Source organism: Triticum aestivum, chromosome 5B, assembly GCF_018294505.1.
Source record: "Triticum aestivum cultivar Chinese Spring chromosome 5B, IWGSC CS RefSeq v2.1, whole genome shotgun sequence".
NCBI lineage: Eukaryota > Viridiplantae > Streptophyta > Magnoliopsida > Poales > Poaceae > Triticum > Triticum aestivum.
Genome location: NC_057807.1, coordinates 588,238,694 through 588,257,391, shown reverse-complemented (window position 1 = coordinate 588,257,391; position 18,698 = coordinate 588,238,694). Strand labels below are relative to the sequence as shown.

Below are 18,698 nucleotides of genomic sequence, written 5' to 3'. Positions count from 1 at the left end.
GCCAATCTTTTTTCTTTTTCTTTTGCGCTATCGAACTGGTAACTCTAAACGTCCATAGTCACCGCATCTTCTTGCTCGCCTAATTATGGACCGTTTTTTTACCCAATCCAAGGGTGCGTTTGGCTACAAGTGGGTAGCTAATGTTTTGGATGATACTCCTGTATCACCATCAGCAAGAAAAACGAAATAAAAGTTGGCTAGAGCATGCCGAAGTTTTTTTTTAATGAGCATGCCGAAGTTTTGGCGAATATCCATGCATCACTCTCTTTAGACGTGGATACCGAGCCAGAGACATATTTTTAGGTATGGCAAATCGAATGTTTTTCATGTAAATTGTGTTTGTCGAGGATGCAAGTTTAGGTGAGTTTTTTTTTTTTGAGAGAGAATGAGCATGCCGATGTTTTGGCGAATATCCGTGCATTACTCTCTTTGGACGTGGATACCGAGTCAGAGACATATTTTTAGGTATGGCAGATCAAATGTTTTTCATGTAAATTGTGTTTGTCGAGGATGCAAGTTTAGGTGCCCAGCGTGGCAATTCGGCCCCATTTTATTTTTTGCCAGAACAATTGTCGTGCTTACGAACTAAATTTGACATCTTCGGGTCAATATAAATTGTTATAACAATGCTCGATTTGTCATGTCTAATAATCTAATATCAGATTTTTAGCCTTTTCGCTGTCTTTTTGGCGATGGTTGAAAAAAATAGCAGCCCGAAATGTTGGGAACAATTAAGCTAGACTAAGTTCGCTAACACCCGCATCAAGGTGGTGCCCCACTTTCCAGGGGACTTCCTAGCCACATTCTAGCATTTGCATCACTGCGACCTTGTCACCGTGCTCCTCGACGGGTTCTCCAGAGATGGCCTCGACGTCCATGTCGTGAAGTGGAGGCTCAATGCGCATGTTGACACCATCGATGCGTACCACCACATCTAACTTTCTATCAAGAACATTCCATTGAACGCCTGGAACGACACTGTTGTTGACAAGGTGCTTGGCCTCGACACTTTTTCTGCATTACTTTGACATCGCCACCACCAGACGTGAGGGCGCTGCCACTCTCAGCCTTTGGGTGTGGTCATTAAACCCGTATGTCGTCCCAAAGGTTACCTGGCTAACGGTGGGAAACAACCAGCCGATGGGTGCCTTTCATGGCGTGTCGATGATCATGGGGAGGCGGGGGCTCCTACGTTGTGTCGTTTCCTATCTCGACCTCCATGAGGATTTCAACCCCGATGCCGATGGTGTGGCGCCTATCGCTCCTCCCACCTAATTTTACTGGCGGCACGGTGTTGAAAGAACACGTGGTGCCCCCATGTGTGGTTTTGGTAATTGATGATATTCTCTATGGACTAATGGTTGCATTGAGTTATATTTGAAGGTTTTGTCCATAGGCATTTCTTGAAGTCCATGTGTTGGTTTCAAGGAGTTTATGAGTTGACCAAGGTGTTATTAAGGAATTATTCAAAGATTGGTCATGCGAGTGTTGAGCTTATTGCAAACATGTCTTGAAGAAGAAGAGTGTGTGATCATTCATGTTTACCTTCAAGACATCATCCAAATGAAGAGAGTTGGAAAGATTTCAAGGTTGATCAAGACTAAGTACAAAGAGTGATTCAAGTTGATCAACACACAAAGTGTAGAATATGTACCGAGAGGGATCAAGTGATCCCATGGTATGATAAGTATTGTCCATTACGGTTTGTGTACTAACCCATGATCTACGTGAGAGTTCTATGTGGGGTTAGGTATGTTTCCATGGGCTTGCATCAAGAGGAAGATATCATACAACCCATGGATAGAATGACATCAATCGTCATCAAGATTGCGGCGTGCAAGTTCAAGTGGAGCATCACGAAGAGATCAAGTGCTTGAAGCTTGCCGTCCATTGTGATGACAATGGACTTGTGAAGACGTGTCGAAGAGTGGCTCACCCATAGTGGAGTATGGGGGAGCAATCAACTAGTCTTCATCGATCCAACGCAATCAAGAAAGGTAGTACATCTTGAGGAGGACAAGATCGTCATCATCTAGCTCAAGTGGATCATGCGCAAGGCAAAGGTTTGCCCTTGATAGGTTTTCTATTTTACCGGTCTCATGGTGGTAGTTGGGAGACCGGGTTACATGGTCGATTGTCATACTATCAAGGGGGGGGGTCTCAAGTTGGTAGCTTGATCGTATCGTTCATAGAGAGCTCAAACCATTGCATCATTGCATCATCTTTCTTGGTTCTTGCTTGGTATTTCTCTTAGTGAGTTTTAGAGCTTATGGTCATTTTCATGACAAGCTCGAGTTCATCGAAAACGGAGTTCACATGCATCTTCTACGATGTTTTTGATGTTGGAGTTTTTGCGGGTTCTCTTTGTGAGTCTTAGAGATTATGGTCATCTTGATGACAAACTCGAGTTCATCAAAAACGGAGTTCACATGCATCTTCTATGATGTTTTCGATGCTGGAGGTTATGTCGGTTCTTTTCTGTTGGAGGATTCACTCCTCTATATGTTAGGCATACCTCCCCTGCCTCTTCTTCGTTGTTTGGTGCTACTCATCATCCTCTATCCAACAAGCTTGAGTTTGCTCAATTCGGAGCTCGTTTGCAGAAGTTGTGATAGTTATGGTTTTCCTTGGAGTATACTTGTTTTCGTGGAAGTGGCATAAGGGGGACGCCAGCGGTAGTACCGCGGCTCCGGAGCGGCAGTACCGCCGAAAGCCATGTTTCATAGCAGTAGTACTTCCCATGGCCACAGGCGGTAGTACGGCTCCGGTTCCGCGCTAGTACCGCCTCGACTCGAGACCTGCGTGTCTCGTGTCGGGTTCAGCGGGAGTAGGAGCGGTGGTACCGCCCTACTACCGCTACTAGTGCCGCTCAACGGCCCTCCTCTCTGTTCCTTCTCCCTTAGACGTTGTGCGAGGACCCAGCGGTAGTACCGCTGGGCCGAGCGGCAGTACCGCTCCCTTAAGTAGTAGTACCGCCCGCTGCAGGCTGTGAATGGGGATAACAGTTGGATTTTCCCCCTCCTATAAAAGGGGGTCTTCTTTCCCATTGCCTTATCTCTTTAGCTCGTGTTCTTACCCCATTGTTGACCTTCTTCGAGCTTGCTATCTCTCAATCCCTCCATGGATTCTTGCTAGTTTTTTTTGGGGGTGGGGGAGAGAAAGGAGATCTAGATCCACACTTCCACCAATCACTTTCTCTATGTGAGGGGAACTCTTTGGATCTAGATCTTGGAGTTCTTGGTGTGTCTCCTTCTTGTTCTTCCTCTCTTTTTCCTCCATAGCTTTTGTTGCTTTTGGTGGGATTTGAGAGTGAGGGACTTGGACACTCCGTGTGCCCTTGCCATTGTATTTGGTGCATCGGTTTGAGTTCTCCATGGTGATATGTGGAAGTTACAAGTTGAAAAGCTTATTACTCTTGGGTGCTTGGTACCCTTAGCTTGTTCCTCTTGGGTGCTTGGGCGCCCTAGACGGTTGGTGGTGTTCGGAGCTCAATCATTGTGGTGTAAAGCTCCGGGTAAGTGTCGGGGTCGCCAATTAGGTTGTGGAGATTGCCCCGAGCAATTTGATGGGTACCGGTGATCGCCCCAAGGTTTGCCAGAGTGTACGGGTTCGGTGACCGCCTCCAAGGGTTGCCATTTGCATAGGTTCGGTGACCGCCCTCAAGGGTCCCTTAGTGGAATCACGACATCTTGCATTGTGCGAGGGCGTGAGGAGATTACGGTGGCCCTAGTGGCTTCTTAGGGAGCATTGTGCCTCCACACCGCTCCAAACGGAGGTAGCATCCGCAGGGGTGTGAACTTCGGGATATATCATTGTCTCCGCGTGCCTCGGTTATCTCTTACCCGAGCTCTTTACTTATGCACTTTACTTTATGATAGCCATAGTGTTTCATGTTATATATCTTGCCACCACTTAGTTATTTATCTTGCTTAGCATAAGTTTTTGGTGCACATAGGTGAGCCTAGTTATTTTAGGTTTTGTGCTTGACAAATTAACCGCTAGGTTTATTCTGCATTTGTTCAAGCCTAAACCGTAATTATTTTAAAGTGCCCATTCACCCCCCTCGAGGCGACATCCACGATCTTTCAACCTCCATGAGGATTTCAACCCCGATGCCAATGGCGTGGCGCCTAATTGCCCTCGCTTCTCCCACCAGATTTTACTGGCGGCACGGTGTGGTCGATGGAGAGGCACGAATGCACGATCACAACAAGCCGCCGGGATATCGCCGTGATGATAGAGACAAGCTTAAAGATGATCAAGAAAGCAGCGGGCATCACGATGAATGGCAACCATCCTGGCGCGACTGTATCTTCAGAAGCAGATCAAGGGAAACAGAAAGGCTCCAGGGCGTTGGTCCTTTGGGGCACAGGCACGAAGACCTCCCGGCTCGCATCGACAAGATCAAGCCGGATCCGATAGGAAAGCGACGACAGCGTCGCGTCGGCGACTCATTTTTTAGTCAGTAATAGGTGTTTGATGGTCTCAGAATCTTAATGTTATTTTAATTAATATTTGAGTTGTTTTGTACTTCCGATGAACTTCTAATAATAGATCTGATCTTTTCCGAAAAAGCTAAAACATGTGCGAGACCTGAACCGGTTTTCAAATCACGACGCAACTGGGCAGCTCCATATCTGTGCCCCCCACAACTGCGTGCTACAAATCCTCTCCCACAAAAATTCTTGACTTGAGTCAGCTTCGGTTTAAACGAAATCTGCAATTCAGGTTCAATTCAAAAAACAAAAAGAAAAACTGCAATTCAGGTTAATCTCGAGCGTTGATTGCCCATGTACATCCGGAGATGTGCGGTTGGAAGCAGGCTGGATGAACTCAAACTGACGACCTTCGCACTCGGCACTCGCAGAGCGAAAGCTTATCCCCCTCCGGCCGTGGCCTATCCACCCCGCGCGCACGCACACCCAGCAGGCAAACCATGGCGCTCTCCGTCTCCTCCCTCGCCTCGGCCTTCTCCCACCTCTCCCTCCCCTCCACCTCCGCTCCCCACCCGCTCCCTCTCCTCCGCCTCCACCCCACCACCCGCCGCGCCGCTCGCCTCGTCCTCTTCGCCTCCGGGGCCGACGCCGCCGAGCCGGTCCTCGAGGCGGAGGCGCCTGCCGCCGACGACGGGCCCGAGGAGGTGCTCGCGGTCGAGGCGGAGGAGGACGCGCTCTCCGGGCTGGCGCTGCGCAAGTACGTGAAGCAGCGGCTGCCCGGGGGATTCGCCGCGCAGCGGATCACCGCCACGGGCCGCCGGAAGATGGCGTCCGCCCGCGTCGTCCTCCAGGAGGGCACCGGGAAGGTCTTCATCAACTTCCGCGACGCCAAGGTGGTTGTCTCCTTCCTCTATTCGATGAATGCACCTCCTGGTTTCACAAACTGCCGCAACATTATGTGACTCTGAATGTGGCATGGCTCTAGAATTAGCTATCCGTCGAATGCTTGGTTGTCCCCTATGCTTGGTTGTTAGGATACCTGCTCATTGCTAATGTAGTAATCGATCCCAGTCATGTCTATGTTTACAAGTAGTTGAGTACTGGAACATGGGTTGCATTTCATGTTACAGGCTCTGAGATTCTAGTTTGTCAGGTGCTAATTGGTCTGCATAAATTCATTTAGATAAACAACAATGCAGACTTGTCGCAGATTTTAACCTGTTAGGTTAATCAGTCCCTCCTTGTGTTTTTCGTTTGCGGTAATGCACGGCCTAAAATACTATTTGGTCAAAATTGGTGCGGGGATGTTCGGTGGTAAAACACCTCAAAGGGGAAACTTATTTTCAGATGTCATATCAAGCGGAAGATGTGACCGGAGCACTTGACTCTGTGAATAGATTAGCAGAATGAGGGTTGCAAGCTTAACTAGTGAAAGGAGGATTCTGCATTTCACACGGTTAGGATGTTTAATAGCATGTTACTTCTATCCTGTTCATAGTGCTGGATACTCACTTCACTGGCTCTATTTGCTTCACATTGTTGCCATCACCAAGAATGCAGTTTGGTAACTGATGTTGAATGTGGTTTCCAAATGCCTAAGATTTAGATTCTATATAGTGAGCATACTTGAAATGATGTAACGTCTTTGTTCATTTGCTCAAGGACCATGATACGGACACAAGTTCAGTCATCAAATTTCATGGGGAAAAATATTCTTCTCTTTGACGTACGTTGCGCGCAGCTATTTGGATGAATGACCAACTATGATGCTGCTAACTTCGTTAAGGTTAAACTGTAGCAAAAAAGATAGTTTCAGCTGCATATATACTAAATGAGTAAATTATGGTGCTAACGTCATTAAGGCACAGCTTTTCTTTTTCTGTACCTGAGGGAATACATGGAAATAACAAAAAATTGATAAATATTCAGTCGCTTGCCTGTACTTATATACTTGAAATATGCAGGAGTATTTGCAAGCGAATCCGATGTGGGTGGAGTATTGCAAGATCCCCCTGGTGACTCTAGGGTTTGAGAACAACTACGACGTCTTTGTGAAAGTTCAGGGAGGCGGCCTCTCAGGCCAGGCCCAGGCGATCTGCCTCGGTGTGGCGCGTGCCCTGCTGAAGATCAGCCCTGCCAACAGAGTCCCTCTGAGGTCAGAAGGCTTGCTGACGAGAGACACTCGCGTCGTCGAAAGGAAGAAGGCGGGTCTCAGGAAGGCGCGCAAGCGTCCCCAGTTCTCCAAGCGTTAAGCAGGATACTTCATTGTTGTTAGAGTCGTTTCTGCGCCATCTTTCCCCACTTGAAAAAAGTCCCTCTCGTGTCTTTGTTCTGTGCTGGACGCCACAGATTTGTAACATTCGTTTTCTGAAAGCATTTTTCTTGAGGTTACAGAAGACAGGTTTCTTCAAATCGTTCCACTGAGTCTGACGTGGTTGCTCAAACTCGAAGCGTGGCTTTCTCATTGAGTGAGCGTTTATATGAAGTCATTTGAAAAGCTATCAACATCCGCGGCAGTTTTCAGAGTGATATTTGTTTGTCTGATGGAGATTCGAAATGCGAACAAGTATGTCGCCTCTCGGTATCTGGTTGGACCGCAAAACTTCAAATTTTATAATCAAATTTTCTCCCACTTAATTGAATTGTGCTTTTCATCTAAAAAAAAGAAAAAAAATGTTAACTGATGTGGCAATTCTGTTTTTTTTTTTGAGGCAGTGTGGCAATTCTGCTGGAGCGGGACAGACTGCAGAGAGGAACAAAGAGAGTGCAAAAGGTAGCATTTTTTTTTGAGGGGGTGCAAAAGGTAGCAAAGCGACCAGTCCACACGCCGACCGAGCCGAACCAGGCCCATCACGATTTCCACCACGCGCGGCCTAACGGAGCCCACCACGGAAGCCGAACCCTCTCCTCTTCGCCGTCCCCAGCTCCGTCGGTCCACCCATGTCGTCCTCCTCGTCGCTGATCCAAGGCATCTCCATCTCGGTCTCCGACGACGACGAGGCCTCCGGGAAGGTGCGCGTCCGCGTGCGCCGCAAGCGCAACCGCCACCCGGTCTCCGCCCGCCGCCGCTTCCTCCGCCGCGCCGCTCGGCTGGGCGGCCCGCTCCTCCTCGCCGCCCTCGCCGTCTCCCTCTTCGCCTATGAGTACTACCGCCTCTCCCCGTTCCACTCATCCTCCTCGTCCGCTCCGCCGCCTCCGCCTCCGACGCAGGCCGCCGGCAACCTCAGCCGCGTCGACCGCGCCGACCGCGCCCGGAAGTGTAAGCTCGCGCCTGATAGCTAAACCCTAAATTGGCGTGGATAGAACTGCGTCTTAGTTTAATCCTGTTATTCTTTATTTTAATTTGGCGATCTGGAGGTCTGCCTATATTATAATGCCCTGTTCAGTTAGTCTGTATTGTGGTGATGGAGGTGACACCACAGTATGATGAGCTGACCCAGCGACCTGCTTAGCTGTGCTGTAGTTTTATATCCCTATTATTGAGCTATCTATTTATTTTCTGATCTGAATGATGCAATCTGATCTGTTGATCGTAGTTTCCCCTGCTTACTGCCTACTTCCAGTGCTAGTTAGAGGATTTATTTTAGGGGCTTGTGTGGGCGTTAAATAATGCAAGTTGCCCTAAAGCGTTTGTCTGAATGTTAAGGTTATTCAAACTCAAAGTGAGGTACCGATTTATATTTCAGCCTTAATACAACTGTACAGCGGGTTATGTGGCTTATTCTGATGCACTAACTTACTCTTGTGGAAGTTATTCATGTACTGAGTAATAGGAAAGGTTGGCTACTAACTCTCTTTTGTTTAGCACATGTAAGGTTCTAGCCCATCTTTGATATTGATTCTTTTGATTTCTTCTGGTATACTATGCTATTTTATTTCTTTTTCTACCTTTTTGCCTTCTGGAGTAACAGTGTGATTATTTCTTAGATCAAATATCAGTGTAAACCATTATGACATGTGCTTCCTCATGAATTCAGTGTTATATTGACAGCATGCCTGAAGATGCTCGATACTGAGATGCTTCAAAATCTGGAACTTCGTGAACCCCCTGAACAAAATCTGCCAGTCAAGGAAGTTGTGTACAGGTCCAGTCTGCCCCATCTTGAAGATAATGTTTCATCCCGTATGACGAATTCGCGATTTAATTCATTCACGGGATATCAGACCCTTACTGAAAGAGAAGAGAGTTTCAAGGTTTGGTTCAGGCTCTATATTTCATGAAGTTTTTGAAAATTATGTAAGATATTGGAGTTGCTCTATGAAATATGTGTGTTCTTGTTTAGTACCATATGTGCAGATAGTAGATACTACATGATAAACATTGTCAAAAAAGCAAAATGCTAAACTGTGGAAAATTATGTGTTAGCTGCCATCCTCACTTTTTTTCAATTCTACTAATGCTTCAGCCAAAGGAAACTACAGTGGTTCATTGTGGCTTCTACAGTGAAAATGGAGGGTTCAGAGTTTCTGATGTAGATAAAGATTACATGAGATCTTGCAGAGTTGTTGTGGCCACTTGTGCGTTTGGTGGAGGGGATGACCTTCACCAGCCTATAGGGATGACAGAAGTGTCTGTCAAAAAGGTTTAGTACTTCTCTTGCATTGGGTGTTGATGTCTTGAGCTTCTTTCCTGCCTATCCGCTGATACTTGTTGTTTTGCTAGGTATGCTATGTTGCATTCTGGGATGAAGTCACTCTCTCAGCTCAACATGAGGAAGGTAAGAAGATTGGTGAAGATCTCAGGATTGGCCTTTGGAGGATCATTCTTGTGAGAGACCTTCCTTTCACAGATCAACGGCTGAATGGCAAAATTCCCAAGGTACCATCTGAAAACCCTGTGCCTTCATTGTCATGATGAGAGAAAAAATGTTAGTAGAAGCCTCAACATTATGCTTCCTATATTCATCTTGTTGTACTCTATGGACAACAGAGCTAGGAGGAGATTGTCTTACAGATATTGCATTCTATTTTTTCAAGAACAGATATTACATTCTATTTTTTCAAGAACAGATATTACATACTCGCTCTGTAAACTAATATAAGATCGTTTTTACAGAGGGAGTACATTCTATGATCAGTGCATATGATGTCTGTGTAGGGTGAATCCTTTCCATCAGAAGCTGACTTCCATTTTGCTATTCTATTGTCTCCAGCTGATAAGCCATCGCCTTTTCCCTATGGCAAGATACTCGATTTGGGTGGATTCGAAGTCCCAGTTCCGGAGAGATCCACTAGGAGTCATTGAGGCCCTTCTGTGGCGCTCAAACTCTTCCTTGGCATTATCGGAACATGGAGCTCGGAGCAGCTTGTATGACGAGGGTAACGCGATTGTTAAGAAACACAAAGCAACCCCAGAAGAAGTTAAAATACAGTTGGATCAGTACCGGCAAGATGGCATTCCGGATGACAAACGATTCAACGGAAAGAAAGGTTGGCTACTAATCCTGACTTGCTTGCCCTCATTTGCTTTCACCGTTCTTATCATACCTGGCATAGCTTGATGCATTAACCAACTTCATTGGTGATGCTGTTATGTTGTTCCCAACTTACCAGTGTCCTAGTTTTGTTTCTCTAGATTGCACATCAACATCACTCCTACCTGGCTCTCACGTTATGCCGCCCTGCATAGTGTGCAACATAGATGGCTGGCCATTCATTCACCTCATAGGAAAAGTCAGCAGGATGGGCTTAAACGAGAGCAGACATCAGTGTCGTACGTATTCACAGAACAGGCCCAGGGCATCAGGCTGCTGGGCCAGACACGTAGTGAAATAAGTGAAAATACATCATGTGCTCCTACTCTAATGAAACCATGCTTGGTGTTACTACTACTGCGCAGCTGCGCTTGTGCAAAAGGCATGAGCTATAAAGTTGGGCCAGTTGCATGCGTTGAGCATAAAAGCTATGGCTCCTTTCTGGCTTTCTGCACCTCAACCAAGTGATACAGGACACGCCATTTTTAGCCCACATGTGGGCTAGCTACGTAGAAGAACCAGAAGCACGCTCCAAGCAGTAGTAAACACAATGTTTCGCCCAAAATCATACATGTTCGTCGTTCTTGACACCTTTGCTGCCAGTGGTCCGGCCCTCTGAACCCGGACAATAAGTGTGGTTCTCATTCATTGATTTGCCTTTTTATTCACAGCTCTTGCAGAAGCTTCAGCCATTGTGAGGGATCACGCCCCCTCGACGAACCTCTTCATGTGCCTCTGGTTCAACGAGGTGGTGAGGTTCACCTCCCGGGATCAGCTGAGCTTCCCCTACGTGCTGCGACGCCTCAGGCTCCCCGGCGTCCACCTGTTCCCGGTGTGCGCCCGCAAGGATCTCGTCAACAGCTTCGGCCACAGGCGCAAGGTGAAGCCTCTCGCCAAGGAGGGCAGATGAGCTTCTGAATCTAGCGCCCTGGGCGTTGTCCTGACTGGAATTTCGACAGTGCGTGGCCTCGATACACTCCACCTGCGCAAGCTGTATAGTTACTCTAGTAGTTCTTTTCTTCGTCAGGTGTAGACTATCTTGGGGTAGCGAGAGGAGCAGTCATTCAAAGTTCTCAGCTGGTACTGGTAGTAGCGCAATGCAGGGGTACACAGGAGAATGGCTTTGCCTGATGTTGTTCAAGGCAAATGTAGATCGCCAATTCGCCATTCTTCTCGGCAGAAACGAAATCAAAGAATTTCGGCTAACCCCAAGTCAATGCCTTAATTTTGGCATTTGTATCCTTTCTAGCCCTGTCTGTTTTCTTCTTGATCCTTACCATGAACTAGCTAATTCTCATGAAATTCATGTGCAGCTTTCAGTCTGGCCCTCCGGCATCATCAATAGTCTTTATAGTTGTTTTTCTTCTCGATTTTCCCTGTAGATGATGCTGGCGTAGCAACAGCAGCCATTCAGGGTCCATAGCCAGTAGCAGTGCAGCGGTACACAGAGAAGCGAAATGTCTAGGAGCAATGTTGTTCAGGGAATGGTGGCTTGAAGAATCGTCGTTTGAAGCCAAGGTCATTAAATCTGGCGGGTGCATCATCTTTTCTTTCTTGAACTCGTAGTGGAGACTAAACTGCTTCTCGTGAACTCGAGTGAAATTTCTCATAAACGGCCAAACCCCACGGTACCATCCGTCGGGAGCAATTATTCGGCGTACCTACCTACTGAGGCACGCACGCACCTCTGAACCTCCCTGCCCAACATACGCCGCGAAAGTGCGGCTGCCAGTCGCTGTGCGCGCCAGTGCATCCTCTTCTTTCGTCCGTCGGGTAGGCCCATTGCCCGAGACGTCGACGCATTTACCATCTGGCGCTGCATTGAAGCCCCTGTGCTGTGCGGGCCAAATTTCGTGTTTTGACCCTTTTTGGAAAGAAAATCGGGATATGACCCCAGTTCGGAAAAATTTCGGGATCTGACCCTTTCGCCTACCGCCAGATGGCCTGGCGGTAGGATTGCGTGCCCTACCGCCATAGCCTACGGCGGTAGGCCATTTGACGGCGACTGACGGCCGTTGGCAGCCGCTGACGTGGAAAAGGGCCTACCGCCATCCCCTACGGCGGTAGGTTATTGGAGCCTACCGCCATAACCTCTGGCGGTAGGGTCCTGTGTTCTGGATAAGGTGGGGAGGGGCTGGTTTGTGGGCCCCACCACCACTCTTCTTCCCCATGCTCAGCTCCTCTTCCCCCTCTCTCCCCCTCACAACCCCCCCTAGATCCACTCCATTTGCTTGGGATTTCATCGGTGGATCCGGAGCATTTTCATCACCCAAGGTACCTCCCCCATTCCCCCTTCTTTTGATTGGTTGAGATATTTGTTTTGTGTTGATTTGGTTAATTTATTGCAAACCCTAGGTGTTGATGTTGTTGTGTGCATTTATGATGCATTTATGGCTAGGGTTGTGGCTATGTTAGGGGTTGGTGTTAGGGTTAGGGTTAGGGATGTTGGGTAATTATGTTGGTGGTTATGTTGGTGGTTATGTTGGGGGTTAGGGTTATAGTGGTTATGTTAGGGGTTATGGTTAGGGTTAGTGGTTAATTGTTAGGTTAACTTTAGTATGAATAGTAGTTATGCAAAATTTCGTTCATTTGTCCATTTGTGTTGGTTGGATGACATATATGGATTGATTATATTCTTCCCATTTTCTTAGATGCATAAGCTCGTAAACGTTCATTATTTGGACAAGTCGACATTTATGCTTGGAAATGACGATGAAGGGGAAGAGGCTATGGTTTTTGACACAAGTCCAAGCTTTGATGATCTTGTAGTTCAAGTGAGAAGCGTCTTACATTGGAATGACCCAAATGCCGAGGTTAAGCTTATTGGGAGGTATGACGTTGGATTGGGAGTAAAGTCCCGATTAAAGAGTATGCCCATCACCTCCCAATTGCATTGGAATGTGTACAAGGAAAAAGTAGACGCATCACAAGACAAGTCTCTTGAGATCTTTGCCACAAAGGTTGATCCTCCTCCTCCTTTGCAAATTGATCTCAACCGCAATGCATCCTCCCCCATGCATGATGACAGTGCCGAGGTGTATGTCCCCAATTCTTCTAGCCAACCACCAAGTAGCCAACCCAATGAAGATCATATCAACGCTAGCGCCATAGTACTCCGTCATGATGTTGTTCCTCATGTTGAAGAAGATGCTATTCCTCATGTTGATGATGATGCTATTGTTGCTCTAGAGGAGGATGTTTACTCGGAGAATGAAGAGATCCATTACAATCCAATTGGTAACTTGGATGTCATTGTGCGGCGACAAGACATGGACCGTACCCTCCCTTATAACCGTATGTGTGGGTATCACTCGGATGACGAGGGTCCGGAGGAAGAGTTGGATGAGGATGGGTTGACTGCGCAAGAAAACGAAATCTACAAGAAGGTGACCGGCAAGGAGAGAGGGCCGTCTTTGTTTAGAGATGTGAGTCTTGCGGACAATGCAGTCGTTGATGGTGGGATGAGATTATGGTTGTCCGAGCCAACGCCGTGCCCCAAATTTAGTGATCCTCGACCAGAAAATGAGGATGAGAATGCTCATTTTAAGAAAGGCATCAAGTTTGGTTCTTTGATAGAGTTCAAGATATGGTTGTGTGACTATGCCATTAGGAACCATAGGCCGTTTGTTGTTGGTCATTCCAATCAAAAACTTCGATACACGGTCAAATGTGACAAAGAAGGTTGCAAATGGATGGTCCGCGGTAGAAAAATCAAAGAAACCGGGCAATGGGTCTTGAAGAGTCATGTTGGCACTCACACGTGCGTACCCCCGGACAAGGCCGACCAAAGCAAAGGACACCGTCAACTCACGTCGGAGTATCTAGGATATAAATTGTTGCATCAAATAGCACATGATCCAACCGTGAAGGTCAAGTTTCTCATGTCTTCGATTGAGGAACAATTCAGACACCCGGTCAAGTACGGGAAGGCATGGATGGCGAAGGCAAACGCTATTAGGATGCTGCATGGTGATTATGAGGCCGCATATAACATTCTCCCCAAGATGTTGGCAGCAATTGCTCATCGAAACCCGGGAATGCGCCATCGGGTGGAGTCAATTGCCGGAGTGTTTCGTCGTGCCTTCTGGAGCTTTGGACAATGCATTGAGGCATTCACGTATTGTCGCCTGGTGTTGTCTATAGATGGTACATTCTTGACCGGCGAATACAAGGGAACATTGATGGTGGCGATGGCCCACTCTTCAAATGATAACGTGTTGCCGGTGGCATTTGCCTTGGTGCCTTCGGAGCACGATGATAATTGGGAGTGGTTCATGGAGCATGTGAGAACCAAGGTGATAGGCAACAGAGAGGTATGCATTATATCGGATCACCATCATGGGATTCTCAAAGCAATAGACGTTGATATTCCCGGTCTTCCAAAGCTTCAACACCGTTGGTGCATGAGACACTTTGTTGCAAACTTTTACCGGGCATGCAAGAGCAAGGAGTTTTGCAAAGACCTTACCCTTGTTTGCGTTGCTTTCAACACCGCCACATTCAAGACCCGATATGATAAACTCCTCGAGGCTTTAAAGAAGAACAAAGGGGGGAAAGAATTCTTGGTTAGGCACTTTCCGGAGAAGGAAAAGTGGTCACGCGCTTACGATGAAGGAGGTATGCAATATGGGGACATGACAAGCAACATGGTGGAATGCTTCAACAATGTGTTGAAGGGTGTTCGTTCCTTGCCGGTGACCGCAATACTCAAGTACACTTTCATCAAGCTCAATGAGTACTTCCTAAAGCATTCTGCAAGCACAGCCAAGTGGATTGGGGAAAAGATGGACTATCCATTAAAGGTTCATGATTGGTTGTTGCATCAAGCGCGCAAGTCTGCCAAACAACAAGTGATCACATATAATGAAAAAGAAATGATCTATCAAATCGATGAGCCGGGTGGGACAACAAGGGACGGTAGGTCTTACGATGGAGTTGCTTACGAGGTGCGCCTTAAAAACCGTTGGTGCCAGTGTGAGAGGCCACACAAGTATCATTGGCCTTGCTCGCATTTGATGACCGCAGCACAGGTGAGAAGCATGAACGTATCCGATGGCACAATGGTGCGGTTGCACGAGTTTACATTGGAAAGAACAAGGTTGATGTGGGCGCCTCGGTTCAATCCTTTCCTTGATGCCTCATAGTGGCCTGAGTATGTTGGGCCAGACATTGTGCCAGATCCCGCACTCATGGTGCCTATGAGGGGAAGAAGAAGAAAGAAGAGATTCCGGAGTGACATGGATGATCTAGCTGGATACACTGGAATGAAGCAATTTGGTAGTGGTCATTTCATGGAGCCACCGGAAAACAACAATTGTGGAGAATGCAATGACACAGGACACAACGTTAGGACATGCAAAAAACGAAGAACCAACACGGGCACTAGTCAAACACGTGGACGGAGCAGTAGCCTTGGAGGGGGTCGTGGCCATGGAGGAAGGACTAGCCTTGGAGGGAGCCGTGGCCGTGGAGGAAGGACTAGCCTTGTAGGTGCCCGTGGTCGTGTATCCGGTGGTTCTAGGACACATCGGGTTGATAGGGGAAGGCCTATCGACGTGTTGCTCAATCCGGATGGTTAAATAATGTGAATGGTACTACTTTTAATATGTTCATGCACGTGTTGATATATTTGCCTCTTTACATGTCAATGTGTTCATATTTAGACTTAACATCTTTATTTGTTGTAGGGCATGGCTTCATCCGGTTCCATGACAAGGCCACCGTATGCTCACCATGAAGACATGCCACACAAGTGGAAGGACGCATCTTTGGACAAGGTGAAGGAGAAGGATGTGAAGATTCCGCCATGTTGGTGTGGAGATGTTTGCAAGGTGAAGGAGTCCACCGACCGAAAGAAGTCATGGACCGAAGGAAGGAGATATTTTGTTTGCCCCAATTATGCTTACGATTGTGCGCTTCCAACTAACGCCTATGACCTTCCACCGGTATGCTAGAGAAGTAACATGTTACTCTCAACTGTGTGCCATCACTAACATCCGTTTTATATGCAGTCACCGCCTCCTCTATGCAAGTACTTCAGCTGGATAGATCATGAAATGCCAAAAGATATCCAAAAGGACCAATTAGAAGATTGTTTTAGGCGCCAATGGCTGTTCGAAGAAAGGTTTCAAAGAGGCTTGGAGGAAGAGCGTCGTCAAAAAGAGAGGATGGAGCGGAAGCAATGCGAGGAGGAGAGGGCACGCCAAGCGAAGCTTGCTCGTGAGGAGGAGAGGGCAAGAAAGCTTGCAAGAGCTCGCAAGGCACAAGAGGAGGATGAGGCACGTGACAGGAAGGGGAAATGGCCCCGTATGACTCAGTAAAGCCGTCGCCTTCGGTGGACTCGTCATGTAACCGGATGAAGCCATGCCAAATTTATCATGAACTATGTAGTACTAAGGCAAAAAGCCATGTGTCGTCAACTTGTCGTGAATGAGTTTGCCATTTGTATTGAATTTGGTGTGAAGATGTTTGCAATGTGTTGTGAATGAATTTAGTTTGTTAGTGTATTCTGGGATTTGTCATGATTCTTATTGAAAAACTGTTGTGCTGTGAAGAGAAGTGGGATATAACAGAACAGAGTGCTCTGTTTTCGGAGTTAGAACCCTACCGCCAAAGGCCATGGCGGTAGGTTGCTGGAACCTACCGCCAGGACGCATGGCGGTAGGGGGGGCAATGGTTCTGTGACGAAGAACCCAAGAACGCTGGCGGTAGGACCGGACCCTACCGCCACAGGCCATGGCGGTAGGCTGCTGGACCCTACCGCCAGGATGCATGGCGGCAGGGGGGGCAACGGTTCTGTGACGAAGAACCCAAGAACGCTGGCGGTAGGACCGGACCCTACCACCACAGGCCATGGCGGTAGGCTGCTGGACCCTACCGCCAGGACGCGTGGCGGTAGGGGGGGCAACGGTTCTGTGACGAAGAACCCAAGAACGTTGGCGGTAGGACCGGACCCTACCGCCACAGGCCATGGCGGTAGGCTGCTGGACCCTACCGCCAGGACGCGTGGCGGTAGGGGGGGCAATGGTTCTGTGACGAAGAACCCAAGAACGCTGGCGGTAGGACCGGACCCTACCGCCACAGGCCATGGCGGTAGGCTGCTGGACCGTACCGCCATGGACTGTGGCGGTAGGATCTGGTCCCTCCTCTCCCCTGTTTTGCCCCATATGTGTCGAATGTTAGCATAATATACCCAATTCTATCTCGCAAGCACATACATAATTCAACTCAACATAGTTCATTACATCCACGAATAGCACATGTTCAAACTAACTAAAACATGACCCGGTTCAAATGACATCAGTTCAAACTAATAGCTCAAGCTCGACGACACATGTTCTAAACAGGTAACATAAGCCTCATACTTATCAGACGTTCAATTTGATCGTCACGCCCTTGATTACGCTTCAGTTGAAAGTCTGTGGATCCTGCCCAATGACCCAACACACCATTCGTTTCACGGAACCAAGCCCATGCAGCACGGCGCGCGGGATTCTCTGACACGCCCTGTTTGATTGCCCATCCTATGACCTGCCCGGGTTTCCTCAAGTCCATCTCACGGAATTCTTCTTTGCTTGCAGTGAACGCAATCTCAACTGCCAAAGCGTGTCTGCAAGCATATTCCCGGTCTTGCAGCTGATCAAGCATCCCCTCTTTCTCCTTCACAAGCTTTCGGAATGCTTTTTTCTCCTTAGCATCAGAAGGTTCCTCGATAAAGTGATACTTGCTGAAATCCTTCATGGCCGCATTTGCCTCATCACAACTCTTCAACCATGCTTCACATTCCTTCTTCAAGCAACGGTGTCGCTCCGCCATGATCTTCTCACACGCTATGTTCATAGTCATGGATCGACTGTCCATCCTACATGAACATACGGGTTCAAGATGACATAAACAAAAACATAAAATAAATTAAGTAGAGTACAACACTTGGTAACTTGATATGACATACAACACCAGGTTCTTAATGAGTTCAAATGTTAAGGGTACAAGTCATAGTAGTTCAAACGACGACCAAGCATAGGGTACATGTCATTATAGTTCAAATGACAAAGATTACATAGCCTCATGCAATACTATGCGGCGTACGGTCCCGGGTTGCAACAAATAACATCATTTCTTTCTTTGACCCATGCCCAACGAGATGCACGGTTCTCATCCGACGAGAATGGTTGGCGAACTAACCAATCAATGACCTGACCATGATTGCCCATGTCTATCTCAGCATATTCTGCCGTTGTCGCACACAATGTAATTTGCATTGCAAGATCACGCCTACAATTTTCTTCCGCCGTCTTGAGCTTCTTCATCAGCCTCTCCTTTTTTGTTATAAAATTTTCGGAACGGTCTTTATTGAAATAATTATATGAAAATGCCCTACACTCCGCATTCAACGCATCAATGGCTTCGATCCACAAGTTCATCTTTTCCTCAATCAATTCGCGTTCACGGTTCGCCGCCGCCTCAGCAGAAGTTTCAAAGAAAACGAACGGTGCCATCCTACAATTCGAAAAGTTGCTATTAAAGTAACTTAGCTTTAATTGCTTTCTTGAGCATAACCTAACCCCCGTTATGTACATTAAGACTAGCACTAGATCTAGGCACACAAACTTTTCTACAAGCTATTCTAAGCACATCATACATAAGGAAACCACAAACATAAACCTAAATGGATCATAGTAATTGATTTGACCACACGAAAATGATGAGCTAGGGTTTGCAATCAAATGAGCAAATGCAAAGTAAACAAAGATATCAACCAATCAAAATGAGGGGAAATGAGAGAGCC

At 47.3% G+C, this 18,698-nt stretch overlaps 2 protein-coding genes across 2 annotated transcripts; both read left to right on the top strand.

The window, feature by feature from the left end:
* Positions 1-4,850: 4,850 nt before the first annotated feature.
* On the top strand, positions 4,851-6,848 carry LOC123113446 (30S ribosomal protein S9, chloroplastic). The gene is made up of 2 exons (XM_044534674.1): positions 4,851-5,329; positions 6,401-6,848. The coding sequence occupies exons 1-2, from the start codon at positions 4,937-4,939 to the stop codon at positions 6,686-6,688; spliced, it is 681 nt and encodes a 226-aa protein (XP_044390609.1). The 5' UTR covers positions 4,851-4,936; the 3' UTR covers positions 6,689-6,848.
* A 15-nt stretch (positions 6,849-6,863) lies between these two features.
* LOC123113445 (probable hexosyltransferase MUCI70) lies at positions 6,864-11,229 on the top strand. The gene is made up of 7 exons (XM_044534673.1): positions 6,864-7,002; positions 7,152-7,695; positions 8,428-8,630; positions 8,843-9,019; positions 9,100-9,255; positions 9,590-9,866; positions 10,582-11,229. Exons 2-7 carry the CDS (start codon positions 7,377-7,379, stop codon positions 10,818-10,820), a joined length of 1,371 nt encoding a protein of 456 aa, XP_044390608.1. The 5' UTR covers positions 6,864-7,002; positions 7,152-7,376; the 3' UTR covers positions 10,821-11,229.
* The last annotated feature ends 7,469 nt before the right edge of the window (positions 11,230-18,698 follow it).

Bases quoted from the DNA above. Each gene is read 5' to 3' on its own strand.
- LOC123113446 (XM_044534674.1), top strand. From the start codon at position 4,937: ATGGCGCTCTCCGTCTCCTCCCTCGCCTCGGCCTTCTCCCACCTCTCC. The intron at 5,330-6,400 runs GTGGTTGTCTCC...TGAAATATGCAG, and splicing joins TCAACTTCCGCGACGCCAAG to GAGTATTTGCAAGCGAATCC.
- LOC123113445 (XM_044534673.1), top strand. From the start codon at position 7,377: ATGTCGTCCTCCTCGTCGCTGATCCAAGGCATCTCCATCTCGGTCTCC. The intron at 7,696-8,427 runs GTAAGCTCGCGC...TTATATTGACAG, and splicing joins CGCCGACCGCGCCCGGAAGT to CATGCCTGAAGATGCTCGAT. The intron at 9,867-10,581 runs GTTGGCTACTAA...TTTTATTCACAG, and splicing joins ACGATTCAACGGAAAGAAAG to CTCTTGCAGAAGCTTCAGCC.